Source organism: Rousettus aegyptiacus, unplaced genomic scaffold, assembly GCF_014176215.1.
Source record: "Rousettus aegyptiacus isolate mRouAeg1 unplaced genomic scaffold, mRouAeg1.p scaffold_m13_p_14, whole genome shotgun sequence".
Lineage (NCBI taxonomy): Eukaryota > Metazoa > Chordata > Mammalia > Chiroptera > Pteropodidae > Rousettus > Rousettus aegyptiacus.
This window is the reverse complement of record NW_023416289.1, coordinates 45,292,070-45,307,752: the sequence shown is the minus strand read 5'-3', so window position 1 is coordinate 45,307,752 and position 15,683 is coordinate 45,292,070. Positions and strand designations below refer to the sequence as shown.

The 15,683-nt window shown below is 55.0% G+C and overlaps 2 protein-coding genes across 2 annotated transcripts; both read right to left on the bottom strand.

The window, feature by feature from the left end:
* Positions 1–684: 684 nt before the first annotated feature.
* KCNJ14 (potassium inwardly rectifying channel subfamily J member 14) lies at positions 685–8,958 on the bottom strand. Its single transcript, XM_016122483.2, has 3 exons — positions 8,862–8,958; positions 4,370–5,129; positions 685–2,629 (listed from the first exon to the last, which is right to left on the bottom strand). Exons 2-3 carry the CDS (start codon positions 5,075–5,077, stop codon positions 2,033–2,035), a joined length of 1,305 nt encoding a protein of 434 aa, XP_015977969.1. The 5' UTR covers positions 5,078–5,129; positions 8,862–8,958; the 3' UTR covers positions 685–2,032.
* Positions 8,959–9,498: 540 nt separating this feature from the next.
* GRWD1 (glutamate rich WD repeat containing 1) lies at positions 9,499–14,971 on the bottom strand. The gene is made up of 7 exons (XM_016122482.2): positions 14,611–14,971; positions 14,292–14,409; positions 13,910–14,069; positions 11,959–12,172; positions 11,695–11,837; positions 11,351–11,548; positions 9,499–10,380 (listed from the first exon to the last, which is right to left on the bottom strand). The coding sequence occupies exons 1-7, from the start codon at positions 14,795–14,797 to the stop codon at positions 10,063–10,065; spliced, it is 1,338 nt and encodes a 445-aa protein (XP_015977968.2). The 5' UTR covers positions 14,798–14,971; the 3' UTR covers positions 9,499–10,062.
* Positions 14,972–15,683: the final 712 nt, after the last annotated feature.

Here is a 15,683-nt window from a genome sequence, read left to right as displayed (position 1 = left end):
CCTGGGTTGCTGCAGCACTTGGGCAGGCAATGGCCATGCCTGCCCTCAGTCCTGGGTCACAGCGGTAGGAATGTGTCCTCGCTGGCACTGGCTCCTTCTGTGGCTGGCTCCCAGCCTGCTGGGCACTGCATGGGCAGGGGCCAGGCCTGAGGACCCATGCCTCAGAAACATATTCACAGATACACTAGGGCTCCCAGTGGCTTAATCTAGGGGAGAAATCTTCCCCTAAATACATACTTTCCCCTGGCATTCAGAGCTACCTCCTTCCACTGCCACCCAAGGTGGACTGTGGAGGTGATTCCGGCCCTTAGACTCAGCCCACGCTATCCGTGGCCAGCCCTGTCATTCAGACCTCCAAGTTCAGGGCTGGACTCCAAGAGCATGTTCTGTTCCAGTTGCCCCTGGGAGGCCTGGGCAATATCTAGGACCCGCACCCCACCCTCAGTGAAATAAGGAATCATCTTGGTGGAAAGGCCCTTGGAGAAGTTCAAGTTCCAATGGCCCATTTTTACAGATGGGGAAACTGAGCTGAGGAGAGGAGAGCGATTTGCCCAAAGTCACACAGTATGTTGGGGCAGAGTTGGCATGTAGAGCAAAAACTTCCTGGATCCTTGTAAAGGACTCCATTCCAATCAGCTCATGCTCTGTTTCTAACCCTCCTGTAGGAATCATAGGAAAAATAAATAGATATTTGTATTTATATTATATATATATATATAATACACGTATGTATAACATCTTTAAGAAATAGACACACATCACTAGGTGTAGGATTCCAGAACACTGTCGACTCGCCGGCCTTGGGCCTCTCCCTTCCCTTGCCTGATAACTAGCCATTGCCCACAGGGTCTTGCCCAGGGTCCTCACCTTCTAGATCCACCCAGAAACGCTGCCTCTCAAGTCCTGAGTCCAGGACTGGGAGCTGATTAGAACTTTCGGGTTTTGATAATGGACAACTCGGGATCCCTGGAGCCTCAGATTCTTTTGGCATTACAGAACCACAAAGAAGTCATCTAGAATCATCGAGATTCTCAACTCTGTTAGGCAAACTGGAACCAGCTAATCTCAGACTTCTAGGATTGCTACTCCTTCCTTGACTCTGTGGTCAATGTAGAGCCATAGAATCTTGATTCCTTTGGACATTCTAGAATGGCACTTAAAAAAAAAAAACACTGTGGATCATGTAGAAGCATTGATTATCCCCTTGCTTCGATGTTCTTCAGCCAGTGGTCTGAAGTCACCTATCATCAAGAACTCCCAATGTGTCATTTTAGTCCTTCCAGACCCACAGACTCGCCATTGTTTTGTGCATTCTAGAAACACGACTCTTTAGTTTCTGGAGTAGTTCTACTCTCTAGGTCAAACCTGTTCTAGAACCACCAGTGCTTGCCTCTGAGGTCAATCTAGATTCACAGAATCTTAAAACATGGGCTTTCTGGAAACACAGGTCTCTTCTTGACTTGCAGTCAACGTTTCCTGCCTTTGGTCAATCAAGATTGTCTTGAATGCTTGGAGCACTCCATAACTTTCCCTCCTTAGGTGATCTAGAAAAAAATGACTTGATACTTGGTTGACTGAGTCTAACAGGAACAGTCCTTTGAATCTTAGGTCAATCTAGACCTAGAAACTCTTGATCTCTGTTGCTGCTCTGAACCGCTGACTTCCACCCCCAGACAAGGTCTATACCACTGATTCCTAACCCTGCTCAACAATTTGAGCCAGCCATATAGAAGAATCTAGAACCACCAGCCCTTGCCTCTTGGGTGGGCCAGAATTCTGGGTGTCTTAGCTCTGGTGAGATTCAGGAATCAGACTGCTTAAGGGATCTCAGAAGGGAGCATGGAACACAGAGGAATTAAGATCCAGTATGTCCGTGGTGAGTCCACTAGGTGTGGCAGAACTTCACCAGCTAATAAGTTACCCAGCAGGCCCATTGGTCTTGGGGAATACTGCCCCCATCCCAGGAGAGGGCCCGATCTCGCCATCTTGCTATCTCTGGGAAGGGGATACAAATCAGGGACTCCAGCTGGTGTCACGGGGGCAGGGTCAGAGCCAGGGTTGGTGTGAGCACGCGAGGGCTGGCAGCCGCATCCTCTGCCTCCACTTCGTCCCCCTCCTTGGCCTCCTCTTCCTCCTCATCCTCCTGACAGCAGCTCAAAGCAAGTTCGTTCTCATAACAAAATGCAGCCAGAGAGCCGGGGAAGCTAGACTTGGGGCTCTGGGAAGCCCGTTCTGCCCGTTCGTCCAGTTCCTTGGCACTACAGACCGGTGTCCCTGGGACCTCATAAGTGCGATGGAAGTGACGATAGTCGACCTCATACTGGGAGCCACGCTGGAAGAGGACTGGCTCAAAACGATGGCCCCAGAGCAGCTCACCAGGGAGATAGGAAGAGCGACACTGTGTGGTCATAGCTGTGGCCTCAACCATGCCCTCGAGAATGACCACCAGCTCAAAGTCGGCCCGGGCCAGCTCGGCACGTCCTAGTTCATACAGAGGACTAGAGGAGTCAATCTCGTGCACGATGGTGATGGGAGACACAAGGAAGATGCGATCAGTGCCGCCATCGAAGCCCACGTCCACGTCCTGGTGGTCCAGGGGTATGTACTCACCCTCCGGGGTCACTCGAGGCTGCAGTGAAAGGTAAAGGGCCAAAGACAGACAGCAGGGAGCATGGAGATGGAAAGAGATAGAGATGGTGACAGAAAGGAATGGAGATGCAGACAAAGAGGAGAGCAGAGACCAGCAGTGGGTGAATATACGAACTCAGAGAGAGGGGCATGGTGACCCGAGAAGCAGAAAAGAGAGACATGGTGGAGGGGACAGAGACCCAAAGAGAAGGAGATGTAGACCCAGAGAGAGGAGGATGGAGGCCCAGAGAGAGGAAGATGGAGGCCCAGAGAAAGAGGGAACAGAGACTCAGAGAAGATTTGGGGATAGAAACCCGAGGAAGAGAAAGACAGGAGAGAGGAAGAGGGACAGAGTGATATTGACATAGAGCCACAATCAGCAAGGCAGAGATGAAGTTAAAGAAACAGAAGAATCACATCCAACCAGCAATTGGAGAAGAGGGAGAGAAAAATGGCTTTTAATATACGGCCTGAGAAAAATAAACCAGGATTACAAGCTAGGTCCCATATCCTGTGTTTCACCACTGCTTTGGGTTACGCCCCCCGCTCTTCGCACAGCCTCGCCCCCAAACCAACTACAAGCCCTGCACCCCCTGGTGTGCTTATGCATGTTTGTGTTTGTGGGTATGCAGTTCCCAGCCCAGGCCAGTTTTGTCCACCTACCCATTGGTTTCATACCCACCCCCACAGGCCGTGTCATTGCCAGAGACTTCTGGGAGAGACAGTATTCCTCCTAGTCAGGAATCCTGACGCCTCAAGCAGGAGACAGAGGTGAGGGGTGGAGACCCATTCTCTCCCAGCTGTCTCCCGGAGACCCCAGATGCTGCTGGGAGCTGTAGTTTCCACCACCATCCCATCCTCCCTCTTAACCTAAGTCCAACCTCAGCCCAGGGTTAAGTGTCTACCGGGCAAGGACAGCTAGGTACTGCCCAGAATTTGGGCAGTTTGAACACAGTTCAGAAACACGAATGCGCCTTTTTCAAAGCATTGGAGGGAGCCCACTACTATCCCAGGAACCAATGGGAGTTGTGGTTGTTTTTTGTTTTATGGCTGAGTTTCCCAGCCCCGGCCCTGTACTCCTCTGAGCAGGTGGCTGGTGGGAGAGAGTGGGCCACTGACGGGGAAAGACGTCTCCCACAAAGGCTGCAGGACCCAGAGGCCATGGATAACTGTGTTCTTGCACCCCATTCTCACACCTACATCTCCACAATCTGACAGGGGCATGGCCTCAAGCCACAGGCCGCTGGGAATTGTAAACTCCAGCCGTGGTTTACACCGCCGGCAAAACTACATCAGCGCCTCAGACCACCCACGGGGCACTTTCCCTGCCCCCGGACGCTTCTGGGAACTGTAGTTCAGACCCTTAACGGGCCAGAGTGACCCTCGCAGGTCTAGATTTCCCACAACCCCATCGGGGGCTCATCCTCAAGCCTTAGGAAGCTCTTTATGTCTCAAAATCTATCTCAAGTGCCAGCCTCCTGGAAGAGCCGGTCACACATCACCTTCTCTCTTGGGTTTACATCTCCTAAAGCTGCTCCAGGACGGAACCAGGGAGGTCCCTTCCGGAGAGACTGCTGGGAACTGTAGTCCACGCGCCCTCCGAGCCCTATGCACACCTCACCATCGGGCCTACATCTCCCACAATCCGTTAGGGGTCCCCACTCCGCGAAGGCCCCTTCCTGGCTCACCCTCCGCCCGCGCCCTGCTCAGCAGTGGCCCGCCACCGGGGTGGCCCCCACACCTGCAGCAGCTGGGCCCGCACGTGGGCCTCGACGAGGTGGCTGCGGCGCAGATTGCCAACGCGCCACATGAGGCAGAGGCGGCGGTCGCGAAGCGCCACCACCGCGTTCTCGCTGAAGACGAGCGTCTCGTTGCGCTTCTTGGGCTTGGCCATCTTGGCCATGACGGCGCCCACGACGAAGGCGTCGAGCACGCAGCCAGCGATGCACTGCAGCACCACGGCGGCCACGGCGGCCGGGCACTCCTCGGTGACGCTGCGCACGCCGTAACCGATGGACGTCTGCGTCTCCAGCGCGAAGAGGAAGGCGGCCAGGAAGCTGGCCACATGCGAGAAACAGGGCGCCGGCGGCGGCGGGGCGGCCAGGTCGCCGTGCAGCGAGGCGATGAGCCAGAAGGCCAGGCCGAAGAGCAGCCAGGAGGCGAGGAAGGAGCAGGAGAAGAGCAGGCACATCCAGCGCCAGCGCACATCCACGCATGTGGTGAACAGGTCGCTCAGGTAGCGCGCGCCCTGGCCGCCCAGGTTCACGAAGCGGACGTTGCAGTGGCCATCCTTCTTGACGAAGCGCCCGCGGCGACGCCCCACTGGCAACAGCGAAGGTGCCCACCCGTTGCGGCACAGCCCCGGCCCGGCCTCCTCCTCATCGCCTGCCCGGCTGTCGCCTGATTCCAGGGCGCCGCTAAGGCGGCGCAGGGCCCTGGCCAGGCCCATTGGGTGGGGACACCCCCTCCACTTGTCCTAGTGGGGGGCGGGCGCCCCGAACCTGCAGGGACAAGACGTGGGTAGCAACGTCAGAGGTGCCAGGGACGGGTGGGCCGTTGCAGGCATGCTCCCTGGGCCTTAGAAGCCTCATGCCTCTCAGCACTGCAGACATCAACGCCAGTTCACAGATCAAGAAGCTGAGGCACAGAATGCCTACCTTGCCCAAGGCCACAGCTGAGTAAGCCAGGACTTGCATGCTGGCTGTCTAGCTCCAGAGTCCAAAACTAAGAGATAACTGCCGCTCAGCACAGAGTTAGCAGGGCCAGAGAAGCTGGAGCTCCGAGGTTGCCTGATTTTCAAAAACAGGCTCAGAAAGCACATGCAACAGAAGGGGAAACCAAGATAAACTGAACTTCAAACTTAAAAACTTTTGTGCTTCAAAGGACAATAACAAGGTGAAAAGAGAATCCATTAATGGGAGGAAATAGTTGCAAATTGCATATTTAAGAAATTTGTATGTAAAATATTTAAAGAGTCCTCGTGACTCTATAATAAAGACAACCCAGTTTAAAAGTAGGCGAATTATCTGGACATTTCTCCAAAAAAGATGTACCAGCCAAGATGTAAATGAAAGGATACTTCATTAGCCATCAAGAATGCTAATCAAAACTACAATGAGATACTTCACACCTACCGAGGATGGCTATAATAATGTAAAATACAAAGCCCAAAACCAGAACATGAGTGTCGACAAGGACACCAAGAAATTGGCCCCATCAACAGTCTGGTAGTTCCTTAAATGGTTAAACAGTGGCCATATGATCTGGCAGCTCCACTCCTAAGTATTTCCCAAGAGAAATGAAGTGTTCCCATAAACACCTGTATGCAAATGTTCATAGCAGCATTATTCACAATAGCCAAAAAAAATGGAAACAAATTAAATATCCAATAATTGATACATGGATAAATAAAATGCGGTTATGTCCACACACCAGAATAACTCTCCTGTAATGAAATGAAGCACTGACACATGCTACGATATGGGTGGACCCAGAAAACATCCTAAGTGAAAGAAGCCAGACAACGAAAGACCACATACTATGTAATTTATATCAAATGTTCAGAATCAGCAGATCCATAAATTGAGAAAGTAGACTAGTGGTGCCCAGGACTGGGGAGAAGGGAATTGGGAACAGCAGCCAGATGACATTGAGATGAAAATGTTCTAAACTCAATTGTGATGATGGTCGCACAACTCCACGAATATACTTAAAACCCGTTGAATTGCGCACTTTCATATGTGAGCTGTATGTATGTGAATTATATTTCAATAAAGCCATTACTAAAAACAAAAAATACCCCTGCCCCTCAGACCTTGGTTGGGTCTTTTTGAGCCTCAGTTTCTCCAATTGTAAAATGGGGAAATTGGACTTCATCAGTTAGGAAGAGCCCTCTGGCCAAACAAACACAGGCTCAGTTGCTGACCCTCTGTGTGCCCTGGGACCACCAGCTTCCTTTTCTGGAGCTTGCATTTCCTTATCTGTGGGATGGGGATAAAACGTCTTAAAAGGAGGAAGCTCCAGAAGACCTTCGGCTTCTGAATCAGGCAGTTCTGGGTTGAATACTGGCTTTGCCACTTACTAGTCTTATGACTGGTGGCAGGTCATAGTCCTCCCTGAGCCTCAGTTTCCTCACTGAAAAATGGAGGGAATCTCAGCAACTTGACAAGGTAGAGAAGGGGCGAGGGGTGCACCTGCAGACCTCAATGCCCTCCAGCAGCTGCAGGGTGACATCTGGCACTGAAGTGCAAGGACTTCTGGGACTTTTCTCGGCTCGGGGTGAAATATCTTGCATATTGGTTCCATCAACATTTACCAAGAACCTATGTACTGTGACAGGTTCTGGGATCCTCATGAAACTTGGCAGGGCTGGGGGACTGCTTGATCTGAAGAGAGGGCTGTTGGTCAAAGTCAAGTTCAATACCAATGGATCATTCCCTGCCCCCAGCTCTGCACCTGCTGTCCATGACCACCAGATCGCCCTGCCACCTAGGGTTTACTGTGCCAATCCCAGAGGCCAAGCTGTGGCTGTGGCTCTGGGCCTGGGTGTGTCTGGCACCCATGATGGAGCCCAACTCTCCTTTTAGACCCTGAATGTTAGAGCGTTCTTCAAAAAAGGGGAGGCAGACTAATCGCTGAAGGGGTCACGTTCAATGTCAAAATCCAGGCTCTGATCTTGACCTCTGCAGTTCTGTCCTGCCAGTAAGTTCCCATTGTGCACTAGTCCCCCACAGAAGCCACTGAAGACAGGGTAAGGGGGAGGCCGCTGGCCTCTGGCCCCCGCTCCAGGCTGGACCTCCTCACACCCACTCACCCCTAAGCACAACCCTGGGGACTTTGCTTTTCACGGGAAAGCAAGCTGAGCTGCAGAGGTCCATCCCTTGGCTCAGGCCCCTCATGACCCAGAGGATGGCAAACCCCAGATCCTCATCTAGGCTTCCTGCGTGCCAAAGCCCAAAGGACGAACCACCGACGACCACATGGAGCACGCTCCCGTTTCCTGAACACCTACTGTGTCCAGGGCCTCGGGACAAGCTCCTCAGAAATTTGTCTGCAGCCCGTCCCGTGGACTCCACCAGAGCCCGCCGCTCACCTTGACAGCTCAGGACGCTGGGAGGTCAAGGTCACTGTTCTGGTTCAGATTGGGGAACAGGCTCAGAAACCTGGCCAGACCCATGCAGTGCAAGGATGGGGTGCCAGTCTGGGCCCTGGGCCTTTCCAACCTAAGAATGCCTCCTAAGTCCTTGCACCCATTCTCGGCCCTGCGAGGTGGCTGTGACTTTCTCCACTCCACAGAGCAAATGGGGACATCCACCTCTGGGGGGCCTTCTCTGCATACCGTGTGGCCCCGCTCTCAGAGGTGGACGCGACGTGGGCTCAGGGCCCCCCCTGCCCTGCAAAGGCAGGGGGAGGGAAGGAAGGCTCACAAGCCCAGAGTCCCCCCACCCCCACCCTCCCACTGACCTGCGAGAGCAGCTTAATGTTTCCATATAAAGGAGACTCGGGGCTTAAGGTGCGCTAACTTGGTGTCAAAGTCACTGTCTAATCTGGGGCCGAGCAGCCCTGTCCCCGGGCGTGACCTCCCCCTCCCCACCAAAGAAACACACTTCCTTCCACATTCTTCCCTGGAGACCCTGGCTGTTCCCCCTGCCCCCCACCTCCCAATGGGGTCTGGGGAGAGACTGTGGACAGACAAGGGCTGAGGTGGGAAAGAAAGAGGGGTGCTGAGGAAGCCCGAGAAAGGGGGGTGTGCACGGAGACCCAGAGAGGGGGGCAGAGATAGGGGTGCGGAGACCAAAAGAAAGGGGACAGAGGCCCAGGGGGAGAGGGGAAGAAACAGGCAGGTGAGAAACTGGGAAAGAAAAGGGGAGATCGTGTCGGGAAATGGAAAGTGGGGAGATGGAGTCGTGAAGACAGAGGCCAGTGGATGGGACAGACGGGGCGAGAGAGACTCTGCTAAGACAGGATTGGGGGGGGGCAATGGAAAAAGGCAGAAAATGGCGATGGGCCAAAGCTGGGGGCATCGAACCTGCAGGGAGAGGTTTTCTGGGGCTGGACTCTGTCACTACGCGTAAGATGGGACCGCCCCGAGGGGGAACCGTGAAGACGGGGTAGGGGTGTGGGTGTAGAGACACCCAGGCAGGGAGGATGGAGGGTGGAGGGACGGGGTGAGGGAAGGTGGGATGGCTCTCAGGCCCACGACCCCTGCCCAGGGACTGCATGCAGGCACGTACCTGGGGGGGCGGCCCACCCCCATTCCCTCTGCTGGGGGCTCCTCTCTGGGTGCTGAGGGGCTGCGGTCTGTCCTTGGCCCCAGGGGCCTTATGCCGGGCACCCGACCTCTGTGTCCACAGGCGGATCAGAGGCCTGGGAGGAAGGGGGGTAGGGGGTGGGGCCAGCTCAGAGCCGCAGAGGGGGAGCCAGGGAGGACAGCCAGGCCCGGCAAGCGGCTGGGCCACAGCCCAAGCAGGCTGGAGAGGAGACTATGGCAGAGTGGGGACACAGGAGAAAGGGCCAGGAAGACAGCATGAGGGCCAGGAGACACGGAAAGATAGGGACCCAAATAAGACAGAGAAAGATGGGGACAGATAACAAGGAAATGGTGAGATTATAATAAAAGGAACAGTGATAGGACAGAGATATGGGACTCCCTGGTTCCGTCTGAAATGAAGCCTTTACAATGGGGGTCTCCCACAGGTGAGATGTCCTCTGGAGACCCGGAGCGAGTTCCCGATGGACTAAAATCTAGGGAAGGCGCAAAGGGTGGCACCCAGCAGGCGGAGGGCTGGGCTGGGGGGAGCAGGTGCCAGACTCCTGCCCTTCCCGTCCTCAAAGGGAAGTGGCCAGAAGGACGAGTCGCACACACATCAGGCCTGTCCAGGTCCTTTAGTGCCTCTCAGGAGCCCCCGACTTTCCTCCCCCAACCCCAGCGCCTGCCTTCGGCACAGCGGGGGAGGGGAGCAGGCCCATGCAGCTCCCCACTGGGAAGTCCTGGCTGGGCCCAGCTTGCAGGAAGACCAGAGGCTAAGTCCAATTCTGCTGGGGGAACCCGCCCCATTGTAATGCACTTGTGATGCCTGGGGGAGACTAAAGGCCAGGACTAGGTCCTGAGACAGAGAGGTCAAAGGGTCAAGCCAAGTGCCATAGGTGACAAAGTAGCCACAGTAACACCAGCCACACCAGGCCCACCTAGGAAATGGGCCAACAGAGTCCTCTGGCAGGTGGGGGGGCACATGGGGCCCAACCGAGTCCCTTCCAAGAGCAGTCAGTCAGACAATCCATTGCGGCGGCCAGTGGGCCGAGCAAAGTCCTCTGGGGAATGACCGGTGGCGCTCAGAGCTGTCACGATCTGAACGAGTCCCTTTGGGGAGTGACTCGGCCCTCAGTCTCCACGCATGAGGCCAGACCAGACGCCGCCGGCCCAGCCCAGCCGGCTCAGACGCTGATGGTGCGGAAGATGGTGAAGCCGGACAGCGCGGTGCTGACCAGCACCCCGGGGCACTGCGGGTGCCAGTGCAGCTCCTTCAGGTCCGTCTCGCCCTGGTGCACGAACAGCAGCTGCTGTGGGAGGCCCGCCAGCCCGGGCTCGGCCTCCGCGTCGCCCGCCTCGGGGTCTCGCTCCACTGCCAGGTCCCACTGTGTGATCTGGTTATCTGCACCAGAGGCTGCGAAGACCCCGCTGTCCTGGGGGTGCCACTCGACAGAGGTCACGGGGGCCACGTGCTGCTTGAAGGTGGCCACCGGGGTACCGGACTGTGGAAAGACAGGAGTCAGGGGCTCTGAGCACCTCAGCCTGACTTCTGGGGTGACCTAAGCAGAGCCCTCACAAGCCCAGATTCCCTAAAAGGCATAGATGGCAAAGTACGGCTGGGAATAAAGGTGTCACGTCCCCGGGGCTGCTGGGGACTGTGGTTTCACGTGAGAAGCCCCGCCCAGAAAGGGGATGGGGCTCTGAGTGCTCCCCCTGCAGATTCTATGTTCTTAAAGGGGGGCAGAAGCAGGACCCCCAGGCTCCAGAGGCAGCCAATGCCAGGGATGAAGACACTTTCCTTAAAGCAAAGTGTGGCCTGGATGGCAGTTGCCCTAATCTGGAGAAGTGGCCGACATTCCAGTGGTCAATTGACTCAGCCATGTGACCTGGCCATGTGCCTACTTTAGGAGCTGGAATCAATTTCTAGAAGCTTCTCCAGGGCTGATTCTATAGAACCCATTACACTTAAGGGGAAAAAAAATGACAACATGGCGCTCCCAGGAAGGCACAGAGCCGCAGGAAGTTACGGCGTTGAGCAGAGGCGTGCCGGAAGCGGCGACCTCTCCTGCCCACAGCCCCTCTCAGCTCTTTGAAGTCGGCTCTTGGTGGGGCCCTGACGCCACATCTGCTCCAGTCTTTGTGCCTCAGTTTCCTCTCCTGCAATGAGTGAGCTGGGCTCCAACCCTCAGCTGTTTCTGTAAAACCCATGGCTCCCCCACGGGCAGATAGGAACTGTAGTCTCTGCCATTGCCCAGGCTCTTCTGTCTCGTCACCTCTCCAGCTGTAGAGTGAACAACTCCATACCAGGCACAAGGCTTCCTCCTGCAGGGCCTGTTTCCTCATCTATACCCCAAAGGGCCTGAACCTCCATCCGAAGGGCCTTTCCAGGTCTGATGTACAAAAGCATTGATGGTGAAGACCCCAAATCCCAGTGGCTGCCTGGAGCAGGAGCCACTCTGGCTGCAAAAGTACCTTGAACTGCCGCAGGTCCCAGACCTTGAGGGCCCCGTCATCCCCACCGCTGAGCAGGAAGGGCTCCTGGCGGCTCCAGCTGATGACGTTGACGTCCCCATCATGGGCGGTGGCAGTGGTAAGCATGCAGGCCTTGCTGGGGGCTGCCCGGATGTCCCAGATGCGAATGGAGGCATCGGCAGAGCAGGAGGCGAATACCTGGACAGGGCGGAGTCAGAGTGATCCCAAGCTCCCCCTGCCCCACCCTGGAGACCAGGGACTAGTAGTAGGCCCCTCGCTAGGACCTGCCCCCAGCCCCCTCTTCCCCCAGGACCGAAGAGTCCAGGCACCCAGCCCGCTCTCACTGTGTCCTCAGTCGGGGACCACTGTAGGTCCTCCACAGAGCGTGTGTGGCCCACAAATGGCCGCTGGTCCACGTGCCAGGAGCCACCATCAGTAGGTGTCCAGAGGTGGATGTTCTTCTGACAGTCGCCGGTCAGCAGGCGCCCTGGGGAAAGGAGTCAGGAAACCACCTGGTCCCAGGGAGCCACAGCTCATCCCCCTCCCACCCTTGCCGCAGGCCCTGCTCCCTTCAGCCCCCGGGACAAAGTATTCACCCCGAGACTCACCAGGCACTCGGGGGGACCAGTCGAGAGCAAAACCCTCGCCCATGTGGCCGGCGAAGGTGAAGATGGGCTTCACGCGGGCCTGCTCATCCTTGAGGAACATCGCCAAGGCCTGGGCGTCATCCACCACCTGCAGAAGCCGCCGCAGTGCAAACACCTCCACCTGGCCCTTCTCTGACCATACCCCAGCCACGGGCTCCTCACCCAGCCATGACACCTGCAGGGGGAGGAAGACGAGGAAGTGAGGTGGGAAGGACAGGAGGCTTAGGGTGGTGACCAAAGCTGCTAGCATTCCTGAGCACCAGAACCGCAGGTCCTCAGACCCCTGGGGCTCCCAGAACCCTTTGTGGGGAAAGACCACAGCCTACAAGACTGGCTTGGTACCCGGGACGACTCCCCACTCTGAGGTTGAGACAGTGATGGTGGGAAAACAAAACCTTCAAGACTTCTGGGAGTTGAGGCTATAATTCCTACCAGCCCCAAGGGAGTGTGTTCAGACCCTTGGTCTCTGTAACCCTCGAAACTGGTGAGTCGCAGGCCCCGGCCCTCGGGTTTCCGCTCTGTGCATTCGCTTGCTAGGAGATCTCGTTCAGCTTCGGTTTCCAGTGGCTCCTAGCCCTGACCCCTCTCTTGAACTCCAGGTTCATATCTCACTGACCTTTCAAACTCACACAACCAAAGCCAAGCTCCTACTGTTGATTGCAACCTACTACTCCCCCCCCCCACCCTGGTGTTCCCATTCAGGCCCCAAAGCAGAGAACATGTTCTTGACTTGTCTCTTCTTCCTCATGCTCGCCACCTACGCTGCCGGTTCCACTGAAAACACACCACTTTCAACCCTTTCTCGCTACCTCTGTCATCACAAATGCTACTGCTGATGTCGTCCTGCCCTTGCCTCCCTGCAGCCCAGTGTCAACACAGCAGCCACAAGGACCCCTTTAAATTACACATCACAACCCATTTTTCCTCTAAACTCTCCAATGGCTCCCAATTACTCCCCAAGTTAAGGCCAAGGCCCTGAACAACCTGTCTCAATTGTGTCCACCCCAAAATCTCATCACTCTCCCCCTCGCTCACTCTGCTTTAGATGTACCGGTGTTCCCAGCTTCCCTCGAAACTCCTCAAATATGCCAAGTTCACCCCAGGGCCTTTGCACTTGCTTCCCTTGCCTGCCAATCTTCTCCCACAGACATCCTCAGCTCACTTGTTCACTTCCTGTGGATCTCTGTTCAGGAGGCACCTTATCTGTGAATACTTCCCTGACCACACTTTACAAAATAGCAACCCCATTCAGGAACACCCTAACTCCCTTATGTTTCTCCATAACACATAGCACCTGACACAGTACACACGTACTAAGCTGCTTCTTGTTCCCTCCTCTACTAATATGTAAGTTTCATGAAGTCCTTTTGCTCCCTGTTAAACCCCCTGGGTCTAGATCAGTACCTGAAACATAGTACTATTTTAATGGAAAGCACAGCAAGAACCTTGGACCAAGCACTGCTCTAAGTGCTGTTCACATGTCATCACATTCAGTTCACACATCAAGCTCATTAGAAGCTATAAGCCTGAAACACAAAAGTAACCCCTCCACTCAGAACAGAGAACACATATCTCGTACTATAATCAGGAACTGTTTCTAAGCACCTGAACTAACTGTATTTCAGCTACATAAACATCTATATGTTATTCCATCTTACCATTATATCAGGTAAGTTTGGCATCTGTCACTGTTTTACAGAAGAGGAAAGAACATAAAAAACATCTCCATAGTACCTACCACCAAGTGACAATTAAAAATAGCTAAGACACTTATCAACCAATAAATAAAGTGACATGCCCAGGGCTTTCCCAAAAGCTGAAGGACATAAGGAGGCGCCAGTATGGGCATGGCAGGTAGGGGGTGGCGGGATGCTCCAGAGAATGTAGAGCAGGCTCCTGGCATTGTATTTACCCGAACTCGGTTGATGCCACCATAGTGGGGCACCATGGCCAACTCCAGCTGAGGCTTCCGCTCTTCTTCATCCTCTTCATCTTCCTCCTCCTCTTCATCGCTGTCCTCTGATGCTGGGGCCTTCGTCCCATGCAGGTTGTGCATCCGAAGCATCATTAATCTGGGGAAAGTGTTATGTGAGTGAGGTGCTGGATGCCGAGGCCCTTATGGAGGAAAGAGGCTGGAAACTCAATTTCTGGGGCTGAGGGAGGCAGAAGCTGGAAGTCCTACTTCCTGGGTCCTGCCTGGGAGAGGGGGAGTAGGAGGCTCAGACTCCTGGGTCTTGAGGTGGTAAGGGGCTGGGGACTTGGGCTCCTGGTCCAGGGAAAACTTCAGGTCTCACCTGTTGCTCTGGGCGCTGTCCGCCTGGGTCCCAGCACACAGGTAAAGTGTAAGGGGAAGCTCTGTCCGATTGTCTCCCAGATGATCCCTGACTATGTCAAAACTGAGACAGGGGGCGCCTGGAGAGGGAAGTAGGGATTGGAAAGTTAGGATGGGACAGCGGAATCTCAGCCCCTTCCGGTGTGATGTCACCCCTCGGAGACCCCAGTCTTCTCTTTCAAAGCGCCTCTTGTGAAAGGCTCAGGACCTGAGCCCCTCAGGACCAAGGATTCCCGTCCCCTCCTTCCTCAGGAGCCAGGAGTCCAGGGGCCCAGCCCTACCAGTCTGCGCTCGGTGGTACAGCACGTAGGCCTCCTCGTCCATGACCAGCTCCTCTCCTTCGCGTAGCGGCGGTCCCCGGCCGGGCAGGTAGACCTGGGCCGGGCCCTCGGACCCTGCATCGCGGGACTCGGCCTCCATGGGTTGCTCGGCTTCACACGTGCGCTTCCGACCCTTGCGCGCCGCCATCTTCGAAGCTTCTCACCGCCCGCGCAAGGTAAGAGCGTCACTTCCGGTTGTCCCTTCTCCCCCACCCCCGCTGCTTTGAAGTCCTCTCAGCTGCGCAGTTACCTTGGAAACCTTCTAGTTCACCAATTAGAGAGGGCAGTGGGGAGACGAAGAAGGAAAGCCAAGGTAACAGCGTCCCGGTTTGGTGGCTGAGGCCTGCGGTGGACGCTAAGAAGCCACGCCCGCCGCGTGACTTTGGGGCGCTCTTCGCGGAGCAGTGGCAAGGTCTCCTGGGAGCTGTAGTTCCGGAGGCGGCCTATGTTCCGGTTCTCTAGAGCGGTTCCGAGCCTCGACTTCATCTTTGTCTCCCAGCGCTTCTTTTTACTTAATTGATTATTCATATATGCAAATAAGAGCGCTTACTGGCAAGGAGCGTGGGTTTCTGCACCCTGAGGACACATAAAGCCGGTTTCTTTTCTCCTCCTTGTGTCGATGGCTTTAATTTGCTTCAAAATGCTTAAACAGGATATCACGCGTAAGTCAGTCGGTCGAATATACTCTCTCGGGGCTGTCAGTTGCCTAACCGGGACTTCACATAGCAGCTATGGTCAGCGAGCATTTAATCAGAAAGTCCACCCTCTGGAGGCAGCTTATTACAAGTGCTTCGACTCTTTATCGCCCATCAGCACCAGGGGTTTGGCTAATTGGCATAATGAAATGTTAGAAATAGATTCTCCTCGGTGAGATTAACGATATTCGAAATATGTGGACTGGCTGGAATACATTAGACACTGTCCTCGCTTGCACGAACAGGATATTAAACATCTCGCAAGCCTCGTTGCCTGTAGCCATAGGAATGGGACCCTAGACTTGAATCCTAAAATGTTTTGATCCTGGATTTTTCCTG